Consider the following 20,316-nt stretch of genomic DNA (forward strand, 5'->3'; position numbering starts at 1 on the left):
CCACTTAGCAGAACGTGCGGTTTCCATGCTGATCTCCACCCAAATGGGCTGACAGGAGACCCACAGAACTGCCCATCTCACAGGATCAGCACAGGCACCGACTCCCTGAACTTTAAACTGAGAAACGCGGGGCAACAGTGAGTGCACACCTCCGGATTCTCAGTGGCGCCCCCTTCTGACTCTCTCCACTTCTTCACCCTGCCCCTATCCCATGGAAACTCACCATGGCCCCACCTCTACCAAATGGGCTCTGCGGGGTGCACACAAGAAGATGACCATTTCTTGTGCCTTTAGTGACACAGACAATGGGGAGCCTTGGGAATCCCAGAAATGTTAAGACAAAGGGGAATGGGAGTGGGGAGGGGCGAGTTGTTCTTTCGGGAAAGAAGGGCATCTCTCTCTTTCTCCCTGTGCAATAATTTGCTGGACACCATCTCTTCCTCCCTAGCGCCCCTCCCCAGAAACGAACACACACACAAAGAAGAGGATAAACAAGTCCATTACCGCACTACCTTTAAAAAGTCACGTTGCATACGGTGGGCCATTTGGTAGTGTTAGCATGTTCTTATACAGACCGTGCCTCTTTCTGGGGGGGTCAACTGTCTCTAACCACATCAGGGTGGGGAGGTGGGAGTCTAATCAGAATTGCTCATCTTCTAACACAGACTTGCTATTACTGATTCATCACTTATGATGGGAAGGAGGGGATATGTTGCTTCTTGATAATGCTTCTATACTTTATTTTCTGTATCGATTATACGTGTACATTGAGGGCATTTTATTGTCCAATGGTGAAAACAGTTCAAGTACCTATGGCCATTCAACATATATTCACTCATGCACAAATGCACACTTGCACACATTCAAAAAAACCTGTCCTGAGCTCCAAACATTACTCTTCTGAGAGGCACAGGTCCTGCACTCACCCAGAACCCACTGTGGATTTTCCGCATTTGCCTCTTACTTTGGGATCTACCCTTCTCAATGTCAGGGGTCCACAATCCAGGTTTCCCATGCTGATAAATCCAGACGAATCCTTGCCATCTGTGTTATGAGAAACAAAAGCAGAGGCCTTCCAGTACATAGGACAATACATGTTCCATCAACCACTCTGCAGTCACGTACTGACTAAGCATCTCATACACCAGGCAGGCACTGAGCCTTGGTTCAAGGAGCTCACAGCCCCATGAGGAAGACAGAGTTTCCTAACTCAACCTGGGTGGGGAGGGGTGTCAAGAAGCAGATTCAAGAAGAGACAATGTTTGTGCTAAATCTCAAAGGACAAAGGAAATGATGGGCAGTGGGCATGGTTTAAATGCCAACCTCAATGTTTCCAAATCCTGAGTGAAATGCTTCCTCATTCAAGATCCATGTTCTCCTCCCAGCATGCAGATAAATAGGCAGTTTCCAAACAGTGCGTTTCCTGCATGTGAATTATAATGCTGAATTGGCTGAAGAAACACTTTACAAATTCACTGCAAGAAAGAAGCATTAGGCATTGTATACCTATCAGGTACAACCATGAATCTGAATTTTACATTTATCCAAGGAATATTCAATTATAAATATTAAACTCCCACTTTAAGATGACATTGGAAGGCCCATTGAGCATAAAACACATGTGGCCATTATCTATTGATCTATTATCTACAGATCTAGTTCCAAATTTAAAAATCGAATTTCCAGAACAAGCCAGGCAGGCATAATCAGAGGAGAGCTTTTCAGCCTTTTTCTTCCATGGACATTTTTGGGGTAGGCTCGTACACTGGCAGGCTGGACACGTAGGAAAGATATGGAGAAACAGGCTGCAAGAAATAGCCCTACAACCTCATATTCAGGAAAACAAACATGAAAGGCTTTAAGTAATTTGTGCCCAGAGACCGTCTCTCTGCCTGACGGCTCCTGAGCAGTGTGACCATTAAAATGTGTGGCCTCACAATGTAATAATCCATCAGAAAAAGGAAGTCCTGCTCCGTTGAAACAATAGGGACATTGTGAACCTGGAGAACACTTCGGGGAAACAGCCAGGCATTTACCAGGACTGCGCTCAATCCGTGGGCCAGGCCACCCCTTTTGAAATGTTCAAAGCACTAGGAATCCAGGCCAGTGTTTGTCTTGAAGAACATGACTTGCATTTGAGATTTTACCTAGAAGAAAAGAAAGTAGCTGCCTCCTACATGATTCAGTTATTCCATCAGCCTATTGACAGCTTGTACTCAGTAGCACACAGTTCCCCAGTGCATGTCAGAATGTGAGAAAATGCATGCATCATCCATTGCGCCCAACTCTTGAGTAATAAGCATCCCCCAAAATCTTGTCTCCCCATTCTCAGCTCCCATCACCAAGACTCTCCCCCTGCACACATACACACACCTTCATGCACTTATGCATATGCACGCACACATGTACATACACATGTTTACTTGCACATGTGTGCACATGCATGCATAGTCACACACATACACACACACACTCAGCTCTCAACGCCCCATCACTCCCCATGCTAGCCAAGCTCTCATACCTTTACCCCTTGGCACATTTTGTTCCTTTGCCCTGAATTCTCTTCCCAGTCTCCACTTCTTTTTTTTTTTTTTTTTTTTTTTTTTGAGACGGAGCAAGATGGCTCTGTCACCCAGACTGGAGTGCAGTGGTGCCATCTCGGCTCACTGCAAGCTCTGCCTCCCAGGTTCACGACATTCTCCTGCCTCAGCCTCCCTAGTAGCTGGGACTACAGGCGCCCGCCACCACACCCAGCTAATTTTTTTGTATTTTTAGTAGAGATGCGGCTTCACCGTGTTAGCCAGGATGGTCTCGATCTCCTGACCTCATGATCCGCCCTCCTCGGCCTCCCAAAGTGCTGGGATTACAGGCGTGAGCCATCACACCTGGCCCCAGTCTCCACTTTTAAGGAACTGCACATCCTCCAAATACCCCGGACCGTAGCATGACCATGCAGAAACCACTTTCCTAACCCTTCCAGGAAGGGAATGACTCATGCGCTCTCAGAGAAAGGTGAGAGTGGCTGTATTATAAATAGTGTGCGTCACAGTTATGTTGAGAAATTGCCAGAAAGCAAAAAGGTGTGGGGCTTTACTTCGCACCTTGGGTAAACTGATGAAATTGCATTCAAAATCTGAAAAGCTGAGGATAAGAAGCTGAAATATGGAGACATACACCCTTTCTCCTCTCTCCCTTCTGCCGCAGACACCCCTGGGACTTTCTGCCAAGAGCACTTTGTCAGGTCATCATCAGGGGACGTGCTCTCTCTCCTGGGCCTTTGCAGACCTCTCAAGGAAGGGTTGTTCCGGAGCCTGGGGGCAGTCACTTTCCTTACCCACAACTGCCATCCTCAAACCATTTCTCCTCCCCTGAAGCTTGTGCCCAGGCTACATCACCACCTCACCTGCCTGGTTGCTGCCAGCTTCTGAGCACTGTCCTCTGTCCCTCAGTCCCTGACAACTTGAGCCCCAGGCACGCTGTCCTCCTCTGTGCTGTTACCCTGTCATCACCGTGTCTTCTTCGTCATCTCCTGAATGATCCGTGCAAACCTCCAGCCCAGCAGTCCTCGACCTGCTCACTTCCAATCACCAGGTCTTCCTCTCAGTCGCCACCACCCCTGCCTCTGTGATCAGCCCACTGTTCTTAGCGTCCCCAATAACCACACTATGTCCAAAATCTAAGCTGCGAGCATCTCACTCTTACTCTTCCCTCCTCCATCCCTCCAGCTCACTCCCCAAGCAGTTCCCAGTCCAGCAATTTGTGGATTTCAATTCACTCACCCCACCTTCCCCTTAGTGTCCTCTTTGTGTCCCAGCTTCCTGCTTTATCTTGTTGATACCCCACAGCTCCTCCTTACAGTACCTTGCAAACACCCTTAACCCAGTATCCCTCTCCCATGTGCCGGGCAAACACATATTTGCATGGCAAAGCCTTAATACCAGTTCAGTCCACCTATGGGGCTCTTTTGGGTGCCGTCATCTCAGAAACTAAACGTGATAGGAGGAAAACGCCACCGTGCCCATTGGTCCCACGTGGAATAACAGCTAATATTTCTATGACATGTGGTATGACCAGGGCTCAGGCTAAGCATCTTACCTATAGTAACTAATTAAATCCTCACAAAACCCATATGCATTAGGTACTATTATATTAATCTCATTTCACAGGCACGGAAACTGGAGTCTGTAGGGACATTAAGCAGTCTGTCCAAGGTCACACAACGATAAAGTGACAAAAAAACAGGATTTGCCCTCAGGCAGTCTAGCTGCAGAATCCTTTTCTTTATAATTCCACACACTTGCTCCTCTATCTCCAAGTCAATCAACAGAGCTACTCCAACCAACACTTCCCCCTTCCTACTCTTTTCACTCTTCCACTCCCCAAGCAACCCTTTCTTTTTTTAATGTTATATTTATTTTAGATTCAGGGCTCCATGTGCCTGTTTGTTACATGGGTATATCGTGTCATGGTGAGCTTGGGCTCCTAGTGAACGCATCACCCACAATATTGAACATTGCACCCAACAGGTAATTGTTCAACCCTCACCCTCCTCTCATCCTCCTCCCTTTTGGAGTCCACGGTGTCTATTGTCTTCACTTTTATGTCCATGTGTACACATCGTTTACCTCTCACTCGTAAGTGACAACATGTGATATTTTATTTTCTGCTTCTGGGTTAGTTTACTTAGAATAATGGCCTCCAGCTCCATCTATATTGTTGCAAAGGACAGTCTTTCATTCTTTTTTATGGCTGCATAGTATTCCATGGCATATGTATGCCACATTTTTCTTATCCAGTCAACCATTGGTGGAGATTTAGGTTGATTCCATGACTTTGTTATTATGAACAGTGCTGGGATAAACATATGAGTGCAGGTGTCTTTTTGATAAAATGATTTCTATTCCTTTGGGTAGATTCCCAGTAGTGGGATTGCTGTGTCCAATGGTAGTTCTATGTTTAGTTCTTTAAGAAATTTTCATATTTTTTTCAATAGAAGTTAAATATTTTATATCCCCACCAAGCAACTATTTCAAACCTCCTCTTCACCTCCTTCTCCTTCCATTGTAGGTTAATGTCTTTGTCTTGCCCTGCTTTGAGAAAAATCCAAGAATCCATCAAGAACTCCCTCATCTCCCACCATCACTTGTACCAACTCTCCACCATATGCTCCACTGCACTTTGCCTTCCTTCCTGCTACAATGAATGAAGCATCCCTTTTCCTGTCAAAGAACACCTCTCCACTTGCAACCCAGGCCTCTCTCCCTCCACCTTCCAAAATGCAATGGTCATGGATAGAGTTGAGCACGCACTCTCACATTCTTGAAATGTTCTCCTACCTGGTTTCCATGACGCCCCAGGAGTAGAATCCCACCATCACTCAGCAAGCTCCTTCTCAGTCTCCATTGAGGATTTCTGGGTCCCCTTCTTTTTTTTTTTTTTACTCCACATATCCCCAAAGTGATGGGAACCAGTTTTGTGGCTTTATAGCTCATCAATTTGCCAAATCTAACTAGACTGACTTCTTTCCCAAAGTCCAAATATATATATCCAACTGCCAATATACTACATCTTTATTTGCATATCTAATAAGCTCTCAAACTTTTCATGGTTTAAAAAAACTCTTGACCTTACTCCATAAAATGCTCCTTTCTGGTCTCTTCCATCTCAGAAAGAGGCATCATCATTCATCAAATTGCCCAATTCAAACATCTAACATCTCTTGCTTCTTCATTCAATATCTCCAGCCCATTATCCTCCCCAACCCCACCATGATTTAACTTCTCTATGCCACCAGCCTCCTCTAAGACGTCAACATCTATTAACTGAACTACAGAACACCTGCTACTGGTCTCCCTGCTTCCACTCTTGTTCTCCTATGATATGATTTGGCTGTGTCCCCACCTAAATCTCATCTTGAATTGTACCTCCCATAATCCCCACTGTTGTGGGAGGGACCTGGTGTGAGGTAACTAAATCATGGGGGTGGGTTTTTCCCATGCTGTTCTTGTGATAGTGAATAAGTCTTACAAGATCTGATGGTTTTATACAGGGCAGTTCCCCTGCACATGCTGTCTTGCCTGCTGCCATGTAAGACATGCTTTGCTTCTCCTTCACCTTCCGACATGATTGTGGAGACCTCCCCAGCCATGTGGAACTGTGAATCCATTAAACTTCCTTCCTTTATAAATTACCCAGTCTCGGGTATTTCTTCATAGCAGTATGAAGATGGACTAATACACCCTACAACTCCTTCTCCAAAGAGGACCCAGAGTGATTTATTTTTAAACATGATCAGATTAAATCTTCTCCCTGCCTAACATTCTCATGGCTCACCCTCCATTTAGAAGCCAATGCCAGTTCCTTATATTGGCCTGCAAACCCTCTTTGATCTGGCCCCTGCCTCCCCTCCCAGCCTTAGCTAGAGCAGCTCCTCACATCACCCACTGTGCCCAGCCACACTGGCTTTGCCTCTCTTCTTTAAAAACATCAAGCTTGTTCCCACCTTAGGGTCCTTCCCCAACTACTGCCTCTGCCTGGGATGCATGTGTCCCTGATCTTCACATGGGTTGTTCCTTCTTAGAAGTCAGGATTCAGCCTAAATGTCAACTCCTCAGCCTTCCCTGACTACATAACAGCACCACCAGTCACTATCACATCTCCTATGTTAATACTCTGCCTAACACTATCCCTGCCTGACATTTCTTATGATTTACTCATTTATTTTCTCTTAACCAACTAGACTATAAGCCACATGACAGCGGCAATCTCATCCATCACATTCATTGCTCTGTCCCCAGGACCTTGGGTCAAAATCATCAGATAAATGGACATTCCTGCAATTGCCATAAGTAACTTCTCCTGGAATCTCCAGGGATCACTGGAAATCCAAATATCCAGCAGCTTCACACTTGTATGGGACACAAATGAAAAACACAGACTGGCTCACTTGGCAGTAGCCACTACTAGAGAAGGTAAAATGGCAAAAGGTGGGACATTATCCTGAAAAATATGACAAACAAATAGGATTAATGGAGAGGCCTGGGTTCAAATCCTAGCACTGCTCTTTACTGCTTTTAAGTGGGCAAATCCCTTGCCCTATCTCTCTCTGAGTCTTAAAGTTTTCCCCCATCCATAAAATGAGAATGATACATGTCCCAGTAGGTTTATTGTGAAGACTGAATGAGACATTGCAAGTGCCTATTAAGGAGCAAGAATTCAAGCACATAGACCCGTGACAGTACAGGATTCAGGCTTTGTTGAAAGAAGAAATGAAACCTTGTCTAATATGAAAAAGTTCATGGGACCTAAATGTACCAAATTCTAACTCAAGCTCTACTCCACTTTCCCTTCGAAACTCCATTTCTAGTCTCACCTGGTCCAATATGTGTTCTTACCACGGCCAGGTGTCATCACCACCAAATGCAGCGCCAGGGGTATCTTCTGTATGTTGTTAATGAATGTTAGCTGCTTTTTCAAATGCATGAAGTTGCCTGCCTCATAATGATTGTAAATTCACACACATGGTCCCTCCTCTATACGCCCTTCATATCTCCTTCCAGGACTGCTCCAGTGATACTTCTTTTGAGAGGCTGTCCCAGGCCTCTAGGTGGAATAGACAGGCCCTCCTCTCTGCTCCCAAGTATGTTATCTGAACCTTATCTATCAGGGCCGTCTATCCCATTATGTGTTATTTAGTTGGTCTCTCTCTCTCTCTCTCTCCCTCTCTTCTTAAATTGTGTTTTTAAGGCTCAGAGGTGAAATCCTTACATTCCAGACAACTCTTGGCCCACTGGGAGGATAGACTCTGGTCAAAACCCAAGGCCATATTTGCTTACCGTGTCCTGATATCTTGCCTTCCTCTCTTCTCCCAGCTGAAAACTCTTTCTTCAAGTCCCTGGTGCAGCTCATTTCACTGGGTTCCTGAGAAACACAGAATCAGGAAGGTTAACTGGTAAAATTGTAATATAATGTAACTAAGATGAATGATGTGGGGATAGGGAGAGAATCGACACTTAAATATATAAAAAAAGTTGCCTATAATTAAAAATTAAAATAGCAATTGTCCATTCCCCAGAAGTCACAAAAGAGGCCTCTTGAAATTGGGCAGAAACGTTTAATTATTCATTTCAAATGAGTCTTTCTAGGCACAAAGATATCCCAATAGTATACAATGAAACATAACTATCCACATAGAAAATATGTGTGGGTAACATGCCAGGAAATCCTGAAGTTCTGACAAAAGGAGTTTTTGTTGAGTCAGAAATCCAATTAAACAAAAAGGGTTTTAATGTGTCTTCTTGGCATGGTGGAGAGATGCATCAAATACTTTTAAAATCCGGGAACCGGCCCTTCATGAAGCGTGTTCTGTGGCATCCTCTCCCCAACAAAGGCCTGGCCTTTAAAAACCACCCTCGTGCAGCATTGCAGAAAAACCACCCTCTCTTTACTGTTCCAGTGAGGTTCTGCAATATTATTGTGTATGGATTTCAATATCTGAAGATGGCAATTGATAGGAGAATTCACCAAAGTTCCCAAAACAGTAAAACCGCACATTAAACAATTGTTTTGGGGAAAGTATAGCATAGAATTCAGAGCTCGAGTTCAAGGCAGGTCAGTGACTTAGCTACGTGACCAGGAACAAGGAACAAGACAGTTAAAATTCAGAAGCCTCTGTGTTCTCATCTGTAAAACAGAGGCAGTAAGAGAAACTATCCTTGGAGTGCCATGAGGATTTAATGAGATAATTCATATACAGCATTGGGCAGAGGGCGCAGGCACATGGTAAGAGCCTATTGGCTGGACTGTTATCATCATTAATATGCAGGGTGGCAATGTCTGCTGCAATGCCAAAACAATGCAGTCCAATGTTCAGGCTGGAGAAATTAGTACCAAGACACATCTTGCCAAAACTGAGTCACTGCGTTGAAGATTGGGGAAGGGACTGGAGTCATAGGAGGTCAGAAAACATGCTCAGGGGACTTTTCAACACAACTGCTGCCACAGTGGTATCCCTACATCTCACCCATCCCTCCCCAGCCACACTACTTTTCACATCCCAAGAGTCCTGTTTATACCATCTGCTCACTAAAAGGCACTCTCTAGAGTTCATCCCCCAGCCCAGATGGGTCCCAGCCATCTGGCATTGGTCCCAGGCGTTGCGTCCACTTGCAGCCACATATGTGCACATGTTAACTGAGGAAGGTTTCCAGCCAATAGACAGCAATACACACAAGTGCACATATACACACAGCCCTGAGCAGAACATCCATATAGTCACTGGCATGAGAAAGAGTCTACAAGCCACATACACATGCATGCACGAATATGTACACACACAAGCACATGCATACACACACAGGCACACACCTGTGTAACTCCCTAAGTCACCAGCCATGTCCGCTCTCCTTCACCCCAGCTTTGACATCCCTTGTCCCAGCTGTAACATCCCTTGTCCCAGCTGAGTTCTATTTCTCTTCTCAGATCATTGCAGCCCTGGTCTAGAATGACTTAAGGAGCAAAACTGAGCCAAGAAGTCTTGCCAGATTCCTACTGGAAGTAATCTGGAGACTTAGATCTGCAAACAGCATCAAGCGGCTGTAGGGTAGAGCACAGAATTTGGAAGTAGGATAACTCACGTTAAAACCCAGCTTCACCTCATTATGTCTAATCTTGAGCAAGTTCCTTAGTCTTTCTGAACCTCAGTTTCCTTATCCCCAAGGTGGGAAACATCCTGCCCCATGGGATGTTGTGATGATCCAATTGATGTAAGTAAAAGTATTCCATGATCCATGAGGAGCTTTGTAACCATTAGCTTTTCTGGTAAACACCAAGAACCCTGAACTGTTGATATAAATTCTATTCTATGATTTATGGCTGGGGGTTCATTCTGGAAACAAGAAAACTAGATCACATTGGCATCCAACTTGAGGACTAGATGAACTCTAGACAGAACAAAAGTGTCACATTGTTCAGAGAGTGACAGAGACCACAGAGAAAGGGAAAACCAGTGTGGTTGCTGTCTTGGGCTCATCTGCTTTCCTTGGAGTGGAGCTGAGATGGGATGGGAGAGTGGAGGGTAGATGTAACTATTAATACTTTAGAAACTCAGAATTTTTTGCCCCTGAGAAAACTCTAGATGCTATGCCAACAAAGCTATCTACCTCCCAGGAGGAGTAAGGGTGAACATGGAAATGGTTTTCCTCTGCCCCTCACAACTCATGTCTTAACAGAACTGCAAGGGTGACAGAGCCTATAGGATGAACAGCAATTGGGCCCATAAGGCCTATCCTAGGCAGGCTGTAAGATGGCTCCCAATAAACTCACCTCTTGGTATTCACTTCCTTGTGAAATCCCCTCCCCTGAGTATGAACTGCATCTAATGACTCACTTCTAATAAACAGAATATGGTCTAAGTGATGGAATGTCACTTCTGAGATTAGGTCACAAAAAAAGTTGGTTTCTGTCTTGAGCACTCTCTCACACTCTCTTTCTCATTCATCTTAAGGGAAGCCAACTGCCATGTTACAAACTGCCCTGTGGAGAGGCCTATGTGGCAAGGAACTAAGGGAGTTTTCCAGCCAAGAGGCAGCAAGAAACTGGGGTTTTTAGTGCAACAGCCTTTGAGGAGCTTAATCTTGCCAATATCCAGTGAGTGAATTTGGAAGTGGATTCTCCTCCTGTTGAGCCTTCAGATGAGACCACATCCTCGGCCAAAATCATGACTGTAGCCTCATGGAGAGACTCTGAGACAGAAGCAGACAGCTAAGGCATATCCAGATTCCTGCCCCACAGAAGCTATGAGATAACAAATATTTGTTTAAAGCAATTAACCTTTGGAGTGCTTTGTTACCCACCAAGAGATAACCAATACAAAGCCCCTACTAGACATACCAAGGAAAAATCCCACCCACAAAACTGAGACAGAGAAGGGCTTCTAATCTGGCAGCAGTGGGAGAAATTTCACTGCATAATTCCTTCTTCACCATTCCATCTCCAGAGGACACCATTTCTACTAACGTAAGGGAACCTATGTAAGTAAAGAATTTAAGCCTATAACATACCACAAAAATGAAGCTGCCCTTCCAACAAAGCAGATTTTGACAAGGCCATTTTGAGACAGTGGATATACTAATATGGCCAGAGGGGTTACAGGTGGGGTATGGATGGAGGGCAAGATACAGGGGGAAGTATCCAAGATACTCAGAGGTGGAGTTAGGGTGCTTGCCTTGCACATTACTTGAGAGGTATAGACAGCTGACGTTTTCATGGTTTCTTTTAAAAACTAAGTAAAAATGTTCTTGGCACCAAAATGGCTTTGCGAAAGAGCCAGATCAAAATGTCAGGTTCTGTCATGGGACTATTTTATTCAACCCTACTACATAAACACTGTTTGGACTCCACCTAGGCACTCAAGCCAGGAAGATTGCCACTAATCTTCCTTTCCTTACACACACACACCCGTGTGCACGCGCGCGCGCGCACACACACACACACACACACACACACACACACACACACACGGGGCTCAGGAGTAAGTTTCCAGAATCCAACAGCACAGGGTCTAGAATGGAGTAAGTTTTAAGGCCATCATCCGTCCCATGCCTGATTGGATTTGGGCTGTTCTGATTCAGGCTGACAGCTACCTGCCTAGAGGCTAGCGCCCCACTAAAGACTCTACGGAGCCCCGGTCATCATGGGGTCCGATGGGAGTTTTCCCTGAATTGCTCACCAACCCAGAACACAAGAACGCAGAAACTATTGTGCATGGTGGACCCAAAGAGTGCCTTTAATTTGGAATCGATCCTATTTGTTCTCTGAAGCTCTCTGTTTCGTTAAAGCCATTGATTTACCAACACTTAATAAAGAGGAGAATGTTTCCTAGAGCCTTGCATGGTTGTGTGATCAGAGGTGGGATTACCCACTGCACAGCGCCAAGAGATGGAACCGGCTGCACTGGGGCTGGGCCCTTCCAGTCCAACATCCCAACCCTCACGCTACTTTGCCTCTCTGTACCTTGGTTTCCTCCTGGGTAAAAATGAGGGTTGAGGTCTGCTGTACCCTGTCTCCCTTCCAGCTCGAATCTCCTGTATGTCTCTGAAACCTCTTGGCACAGCAGTCGCCAGAAAATGGAATGCACTGAAGTTTCCTAACATCCCACCAAATGAATTCCTTATGAGCCCAACTTCTGGGTTTGTACTCACCAAGAAAACACTGCAAGCCCTGACCTTCCAAAAACTCGGCTTGTTCTCTTTCCCGGATGCGTTTTCAAAAGAGAAAAGCTAACTTTTGCCCTCTAGGGTGGGAAATGCGAAAGGCACAAGTGCAGAGCTCTGTGAATTGAGACCACAACAAACCCCGCCTGGGCATGGAGCCCACAGAGCGGGCGCTCAACAGCCTTTCCAACCACAGAGTGGAAATTCTAGACACAGAAGGTGCCCAGATGGGCCCTGCTTTCGTTCTCTTGCCAACTGCCGTAAACCTGTTTCTGTCCCGTTGGAGCTGCAACGTGGAGCCAGAAATCTGGAAGAATTTAACACCCAGTCGATTCAGACACAGGAAAACATTGTTCAAAGTAAACACTGGAATCCCTCCCTCATCATCCAGGAATGTGGAGCCAGCAGGGTCTGAGCTCAGCAGCTTCTCAAAAAAGCCCCCGCTAAGCTGCTCTGCTTTTGGGGCCACAGACTGGGAGGGCCAGGAGGGGCTCCACACACTCCACACGCTGCCAAGACAGGGATGAGGCTAGGAGGTCAGTGCACCGGGCTTCTCCTCTCCCATGGAAACATGGGCAGTGCTGTCCACAGCCTCCAGCTAAAGAACCCTCTGTTCCCCCAGAGGACACAGCCTGTGTGCAAAGGCCGCTGAACTTGTGAAAGCCTGAAGGAAACAGAGAGGGGCTCAGGACGCTGCGAGACTTTTCCATTTCCTTTGCCTCCCAGCAGGCCGTGAAAGAGTCACTTTTCCTCGAGGAAGAAAGAAGGCTCTGTGTGCCGGGCGAGGGTACAGTCCTTCTAACCAAAAGATGTGTGTGCTGCATGGGATTTGGCCACCGACATTCATTTCGCTTTTACTGGGACTTAACGAATTCCATCTCTCAATAGCCGTATGCCAGGATCCCACCCTGTTTCCTCTGGCTCTGGAGGGTGGAGAGGAAAGACTTGCTTTACCCCGGGGTCTCTGAGGAATCTCCTAGACACTGCACCTTAAATCACCTCTGTGTCACTGTGTCACCTTTGTGTCACTGTGTCCCCTTTATGTCACTGTGTCCCTCTGCCTAAAATTCCGCTAAATTCCATTCACGAAGATGCAGGCCTGAACCGAATTGTTGGAAGATTTCTCACAGTCAGAGTGGGGAGGGGGCAGCCTTCAGATTAGGAACGTTCAAGGAGGAGAATGCAGAGAGTCCAAAGATAACCACTTGGCCACCAGAAGCTCTGAGTAGAGTCCTACTCAGTGGCAGGGCGGCTGGGCGGCGGCAGAAGGAAGTTGGGTCATTGTGAAGAGGCCAAAGAAACAAACTGCTAAATGTCCAGCATGACAGTCTATCTCGTCCTGGCCGTCACTCCTGCCTTTCCCTGACAGCCACGGCATTCACCCATTCCTGATCCCCGAGGGACCCGCGACCGAAGGCTTATTAATTCACTCATTTAATCTGAATTATTGAGGGCCTCCTACTGCGCCAGGTGAGCAAGAGGGATACAGTCCCTGCTCTGGGGGAGCCTGTATCATCCAGACCAGAGGCTGTCAAGGGGTGGTCCTGGGACCACCATCACCAGCAGCAGCAGCACCAGGGAGTTTGTTGGAAATGCAATTTATTGGATCCCACCTTAGCCTGAACTAGAACTAGAAGCTCTGGGGGCTGGGCCCAGCAATCTATTCTCACAAGCCTTCCTGGGGCTTCTGTTGCTCATGAAAGTTTAAGAATCATTATTGAGCAGGTCTGTCACTGCCTCACTTGATAATAAACAAAATCTGCAAGTTTCATGATTTGCCTTGGGCAGGTCACAGAAATGGCGTGAGGGCTCCTATGCTCCTAGACTCAGAACAGCTATGCCAACCTGAGCTGTCGTTTGGAAATTTTTGGTTCCAGTTTCAGGAACACTTTTTCCACCTCAGTTTGGCCACTGTTTCATGGTGATTTGTAAAACTTTTTTTTTTTTTTTTTTTTTTTTTTGCAGAAGAGGCAGGAACCTCCTCTCCACTCACGAACAACAAGACAAATGGGGCTTCTTTTGACTGGTAGCACCCATCCCAACAGGGGCTCTGCCATCCTTTCTGAAGGTGGCTGTGAGAAGGCCATTTCCACTGTTGTCTTCAGGCCCCTCCCCGCACCATTCTCTCACTCTTGGTAGGTATCAAGGAACATATACAGCCAGATTTCTCTATTGAATTGATTTCTAAAGAGATGCACCAATCAATGAGGTAGAATTCCATTCATTCACTCGGCAGATGACTTCCGTGCTGCCAAACGGAATGATCTCCTTTGCCTCTTCTGCTTATCTCATCTGACCTGTTGGAAAGGGAGCCAGCAGGCCCCTTTCTCCTGAGCCCTAGCACCTCACAGGCCTCTCTTCTCAGGCCCCATGCTGGCCCCTGCTCCTCTGCTCCACTTAGGGTGAGGGAGCCCCTGCCCCGGCACCCTTCACATCTTCATCTGCAAACTCATCACAGTGCCCCAACTCCCAAACGTGTGTCTCTAGCCATGGGCTCTTCCCTGAACTGCAGGCTCTTATATCCAATCCCTGCCAGACATCTCCTCACAGATGTTTTATAGGTGCCTCAACCTACCTCATTCCAACAGCTCCTGACACCTCTCTCTCCCACCACATTCAAAAACCTGCTTCCCCACTGGCCTTCCTCCAGTTTGTTAACCAGCACCCCTAATGAACCTGTTGCCAAAAAACTAGGAATCCTCTTTTCCTCTTCCTCTCATCTTCAAAATCCAATTTACCAGCAAGTCATGTCAACGCAACCTGTAAATATCCTAAATCCTTCGTTCTCTTTATTCTACAATTATGACAACTACTACTGCTGCTAATAATAATAATACAAAAATAACTCACACCATAGGTGTTTATGTTTTATATTTATTAACTCATTGAGCCTTCCCAGCAAATCTGTGCATTAAGTGCTGGATTATTCTCTCTTACAGAGGGTAAAATTGAGGTATATAAATGTTCAGTGACTTCCTGAAAGCCATACATCTAATACAGTGGAAGCAGAATTCCACGTGATCAAGCGTGTTGCCCCTGTGCTGCCCCCATATCCTCCTGGTTGCCCCCACAGCCTCCAAACTGGCCTCCCTGCTCCCACTCTTGCCCCTGTATAATTTGTTTTATCCACACAGCAGCCCGAGTGATCTTTCTAAAACCTGCACCAGTACACACCACTCCCCAACACAAACATCCCTTTCCAGGGGTTCCCCCAGAGCCCTTGGGATGAAATCCAAACTCCTTCCGTGGCTACTTCTGTCCACCTCTTAGGTCTCCTTGTTTCTATCTCTCTCTCTCCGTCCCCCGCCTTCCCCACCCCCAACCACCCTCCAGCCACATTGCCTCCCTCTCGGTCCTCAAACTCACCAAACTCCAACCATTTCCTCCCTCCAGATTGACTTTCACAGATTTTTACATGGCTGGCATTTGATCATTTAAATCTTAGCTCAGTGTTGCCTTCTCAGAAAGGCTTTTTCTAACTTCCTACTCAATCTAGCCACTCAATCCAACTCTATCACGTCACATTGTTCTGTTTCCCTGACAGCACTTATTGCTATCTGAAATTATTTTACATTTGTTTACGATTTATTTTCTGCCTGCCCTCTTAGAACTTAAATTCCATGAAAGGAAGGAATTGTTCTGTCTTTTCTCTCATGTATATCCCAGGACCTAAAACTATAATACGGAGCTCTGTGCCAGGCATAGGGATAGCAAGGCGAAGGCAGCAGAATCCCTGCCCTTAAGGAAGTCGGCATCTGCAGTTCCACTACAGCATGCGGGCTGCCACGAGGACAGGAGCAATTCCTCACCCATCCTAGGAATGCTGGGAAGACTTCCTGGGGTAGATGATTTGAGTTTATTTTATTTCAACATTTATTCTGGACCAGACCTGCCAGTTACAGTGATAGATGAGACTAGTGGTCTGCTTCCTTAGTACCAACATCACCTAGAGAGCCTTTTAAAACACAGACTGCTGAGTCTTATGCCCAGAGTTTCTAATTCTGGAGTAAGACCTGGAGTAAGCACCAGGAATCTGCATCTCTAACGGGTCTCCAGGTGAAGACCAGTGTCATCTAGGGACCACATTTTGAGAACCACCAGATTGGACCATTTTCTTGTCACAGCTCACCATCAGTATTGCTCAGTGCAATGCTGTGTACCATTTGCTGTGATAGGAATATAGGCTATATATAAATACAGGCTACAAATAAAAGGAATCAGTAGGTACTTCTTGGAGGAGCCGAAACCTAGGTTTCATTTTGAATAATGAGTAGGCATTACTGAAACAAATAAGGGATGAAAAACAGAAAAACTCAAGGAAAAGGACAAAGTAGTACATAGTCTTAAACATTAAAATATATTTCAATATTGCTGAAGCATAAATCATAAAACAAAGACTGGTTGAAGGTGAGACTGAAGTAAGCAGCAGATTCGAGTCTCTTAAAAAATTAGTAGCAGGAGGCCAGGCTGCATAAAAGACAGGTGAGCACAGCACACTTAGGGAACCGCAGAAACGGTGGCCAATACAGAGAGTGCTCAAGGGTCAGGGGAGAGGTCTTTAGCAAGAAAAGATTCTAGGCCGGGTGCACGTCTGTAATCCCAGCAGTTTGGGAGGCCGAGGTGGGTAGATCAGGAGGTCAGGAGATCGAGACCATCCTGGCTAACCCCGAAAGCGAAACCCCGTCTCTACTAAAAATACAAAAAATTAACCGGGCTTGGTGGCAGGCGCCTGTAGTCCCAGCTACTCAGGAGGCTGAGGCAGGAGAATGGCGTGAACCCGAGCGGCAGAGCTTGCAGTGAGCCAAGATCACGCCACTGCACTTCAGCGACAGAGTGAGACTCCATCTCAAAAGAAAAGAAAGGAAAGGAAAAGATTCTAAAGAAAAGTAGAAGTGAAACCATGAAGGGACCCTACCTTGGGGCTGGGTCCTATGGGGAATCAGAGGGTTCCTTAGCTGGAGGATGCAGACAGAATTGCTCATATATATGGGCATTCATTCAGTAGAATACTATACAGCAATGAAAAGGAACAGGCTATAGATATGTGCAGCCTCATGAATGAATCACATAAACATAATGCTGAGTGAAAGAAGCCAGGCACGAAATAGTAAACATGAGTCGATTTACATCAAGTTCAAAACACCAACAAAATATAGGGTTTAGAAATACATTTAGTGTAAAGCAAGTGTGTGAATCCCATAAATTCAGGAGCGTAGTGACCTCTGAGGATTAGAGAAAGGGGTTATTGATGGGAGGAGGAAGGAAGGAAGTTTCTAGAAGCTAGCAGTGTTGTATTTCTTGTCATGGGTGATTGTTACTGAGTTCACTTTAGACACATCACCAAGATGTAAGCTGTATGCCTCACTTTGAGCACTTTATATTTCAAATTTGTTTTTTAAAAAATTAAGACATTAAGATAGTTGAGCAGGAGATGGGGGTGGGAGGAGGTGGACAGGAATGGAACAAAAACTGCTAGGAGGAGGGAAATGAAGATTGTCGAGAGCGTGACTGCAGGGCTACGCATGCGTGTGTGGGTGTGAGTGTGCCATTCACTTCAGTGTCAGTCAGGAGCCCTGGATTAAGGGTGAGGAAAGATCAAGTGTGTTGGGAAACAATGAAGAAGTAGGTAGGGGAGGGCTAAGGTCTTTAGGAGTGGGGCTGAAATCCTGGATCACTGGGCTGGGGTGGAGAACGCAAAGCCTGGAGATGTGCCACCAGGCAGTCGCACCTATCAAAGAAAGACCCCACCATCAGACGCTGACTTTGAGGCTGTAATTAGCAAGTTGGCTCGTGTCTCTCTGAGGCCAAAAGTAAGTGTCTAAAGCCAGAACAAAATCATTCTTTCCCATGTTCCTAAAAACCTTAAATACAAAGGTAAAATAAACATTTATTTTAGAAATAAATGATGAAAACTGAAAAGCAAAGTAGGCCAACTATTTCCCAGGCAGCAGGCCTGACCTGCTGCAAATTCTTGGTGTCCGGTTTCAGCTAGGCACTCACTGTAACTTGGCCAAACTTTCCTCGTTGACTTTCCCCGCACATTCCATGCAGCTCCACCCTCTGAGCCATGAAGCTGCTCCCAGTCGCCCTCTCTGCGGTGGGCTCTCGACCGTGCCATGTGCCAGAGGCTATGCTGGCTGATTCCAACCTAAAGTACCTCCTCCTTAACACTGTCTTCTGAGCATCCTCCCACCTGCCTGCCTGTCATCAGAGATGTGGGTGGCCTGAGGAAATGGGGTCTGAGGGAGCCCCCAGAAGGTCCTGGGGAAGATGCAGGGCTAGGGTCTGGCCAGGGGCCAGTAGCTGGTGGGGAAGTCTGAGCTGAGACTCACAAGCTAGGTGAAATCAGCAAGGGTCCAAGTCAGGCGGGCAGAGAAGCCAGCAAAGTGATATTCAAAGGTCAAGCAAGTAACAGAGTCAGACGTCAGACAGAGCACGGGGACCAGGAACCCAATGCCTTCTAGGAGTATGGCATGGAGATGCAGACCTCGAATGTTGGCATCAGGCAGTGCTAGGTTTGAGTCTTGGTTCTGACCAACTGTGTGACCTTGGGAAACTTGTTAATCTCTCTGGCCTCATTTTTCTCTGGTGACGTGTCACTGAGCTTGTGCACAGGGCCAGGGATGGGGATGGAGATGCCAACGGGTAGAGGTGGAGACCCCTGGGCCAGGCAAGGCTTCAAGTTTGACAGCTCATGCATCCGGACTCCAAACAGACCTTAAGTCCATCAAAGGCAGAGGCCAGCACCTGCACTAGGCTTGGCCCCTGGCACAAGTCAAAGGAGGAAATGATTAGCACGGGTCCATGAGCATTACATATCACCCTCACTGCGGCAGCGGCTGCCTTTACCGAGCTTGCTTCTTCCCTTCCCACCCCTTGCTAGTTGGAGCTGATTCCAGAGTGGCAGCGCTAGGTTCTGGGCATTAGCAATCTGAAAGCTGGGTAACAAGTCCTGGGGTAGGGTTGCTGCGTCCTTTCCTGCGCCCTCACCCCAATCCCTGCTGGCGCACCTCCCTGGCAGCCTCCCTCTGCTCTCCTCTCCAGCCCTTTTCCAAATGTCCCTCCTCATGCACCCTTCCCCTTCTGTTTTCAAACCTTGCCAAGTCTCCCCTCCTCTAAAAAGCTCTTCCATTGACCCCCAAGCTTCCGTTACTTCTATTTTGCTCCTTTTCTCTGCCAAAATCCCCCAGGGAATGGCCCATACCAGCGGTTGCTCTTTCGCTCACTCCAGCCTGGCATCCACACTCACAGCTCTGCTGACAGCCAGCATGGGAAGGAACCAGCAGGGACAAGGGAACAGAGGCACAGACATCAAGCGGGGTTCAAGAAAGTGCAAGTGGGTATAACACACACACACCAACACACAGACACACACCAACAGATATGCCAATACACAGACACACACACCAACAGACACACCAACACACAGACACACACAACACACACACACCAACACACAGACACACACAACACAGACACACACCAACAGATATGCCAACACACAGACACACACACCAACAGACACACCAACACACACATACAACACACACACACCAACACACAGACACACACAACACACACACACACACAACACAGACACACACCAACAGACACACCAACATACAGACGCACACAACACAGACACACACCCACACACACACCAACACACAGACACACATCAACACACACCAATATAGATGCACACCAATACAGACATACACCAACACACAGACACACCAACACACAGACACACACAACACAGACACACCAACAGGCACACACACCAACACACAGACACACAACACAGACATATACCAACACACAGACACACCAACATAGACACACACCAACACATAGACAACACAGACACACACCAACACAAACACACACCAACACCAGACATACCAACACACAGACACATGAAACACAGACATGCACAACACAGACACACGTCAACACCAGACATACCAACACAGACACACATAACACAGACACACACCAACACACACACACACAACAGACACACACCAACACAGACAAACATACACCAACACCAGACACACAACACACAGACACACATAACACAGACACACATCAACACCAG

The 20,316-nt window shown here is 46.6% G+C and overlaps 1 protein-coding gene across 4 annotated transcripts in view; it reads right to left on the reverse strand.

The window, feature by feature from the left end:
* Nucleotides 1-20,316, reverse strand: part of CDRT4 (CMT1A duplicated region transcript 4) — a 74,236-nt gene that overhangs the window by 9,952 nt on the left and 43,968 nt on the right. For all 4 annotated transcript variants that reach the window (XM_065532805.2, XM_015437672.4, XM_065532806.2 and 1 more), the window contains exon 2: nt 7,836-7,920. In XM_065532805.2, coding sequence (XP_065388877.1) covers nt 7,836-7,908 — 73 coding nt within the window. In that variant the 5' untranslated portion in view covers nt 7,909-7,920. The remainder of the gene's footprint in view (nt 1-7,835; nt 7,921-20,316) is intronic.

Source organism: Macaca fascicularis, chromosome 16, assembly GCF_037993035.2.
Source record: "Macaca fascicularis isolate 582-1 chromosome 16, T2T-MFA8v1.1".
NCBI lineage: Eukaryota > Metazoa > Chordata > Mammalia > Primates > Cercopithecidae > Macaca > Macaca fascicularis.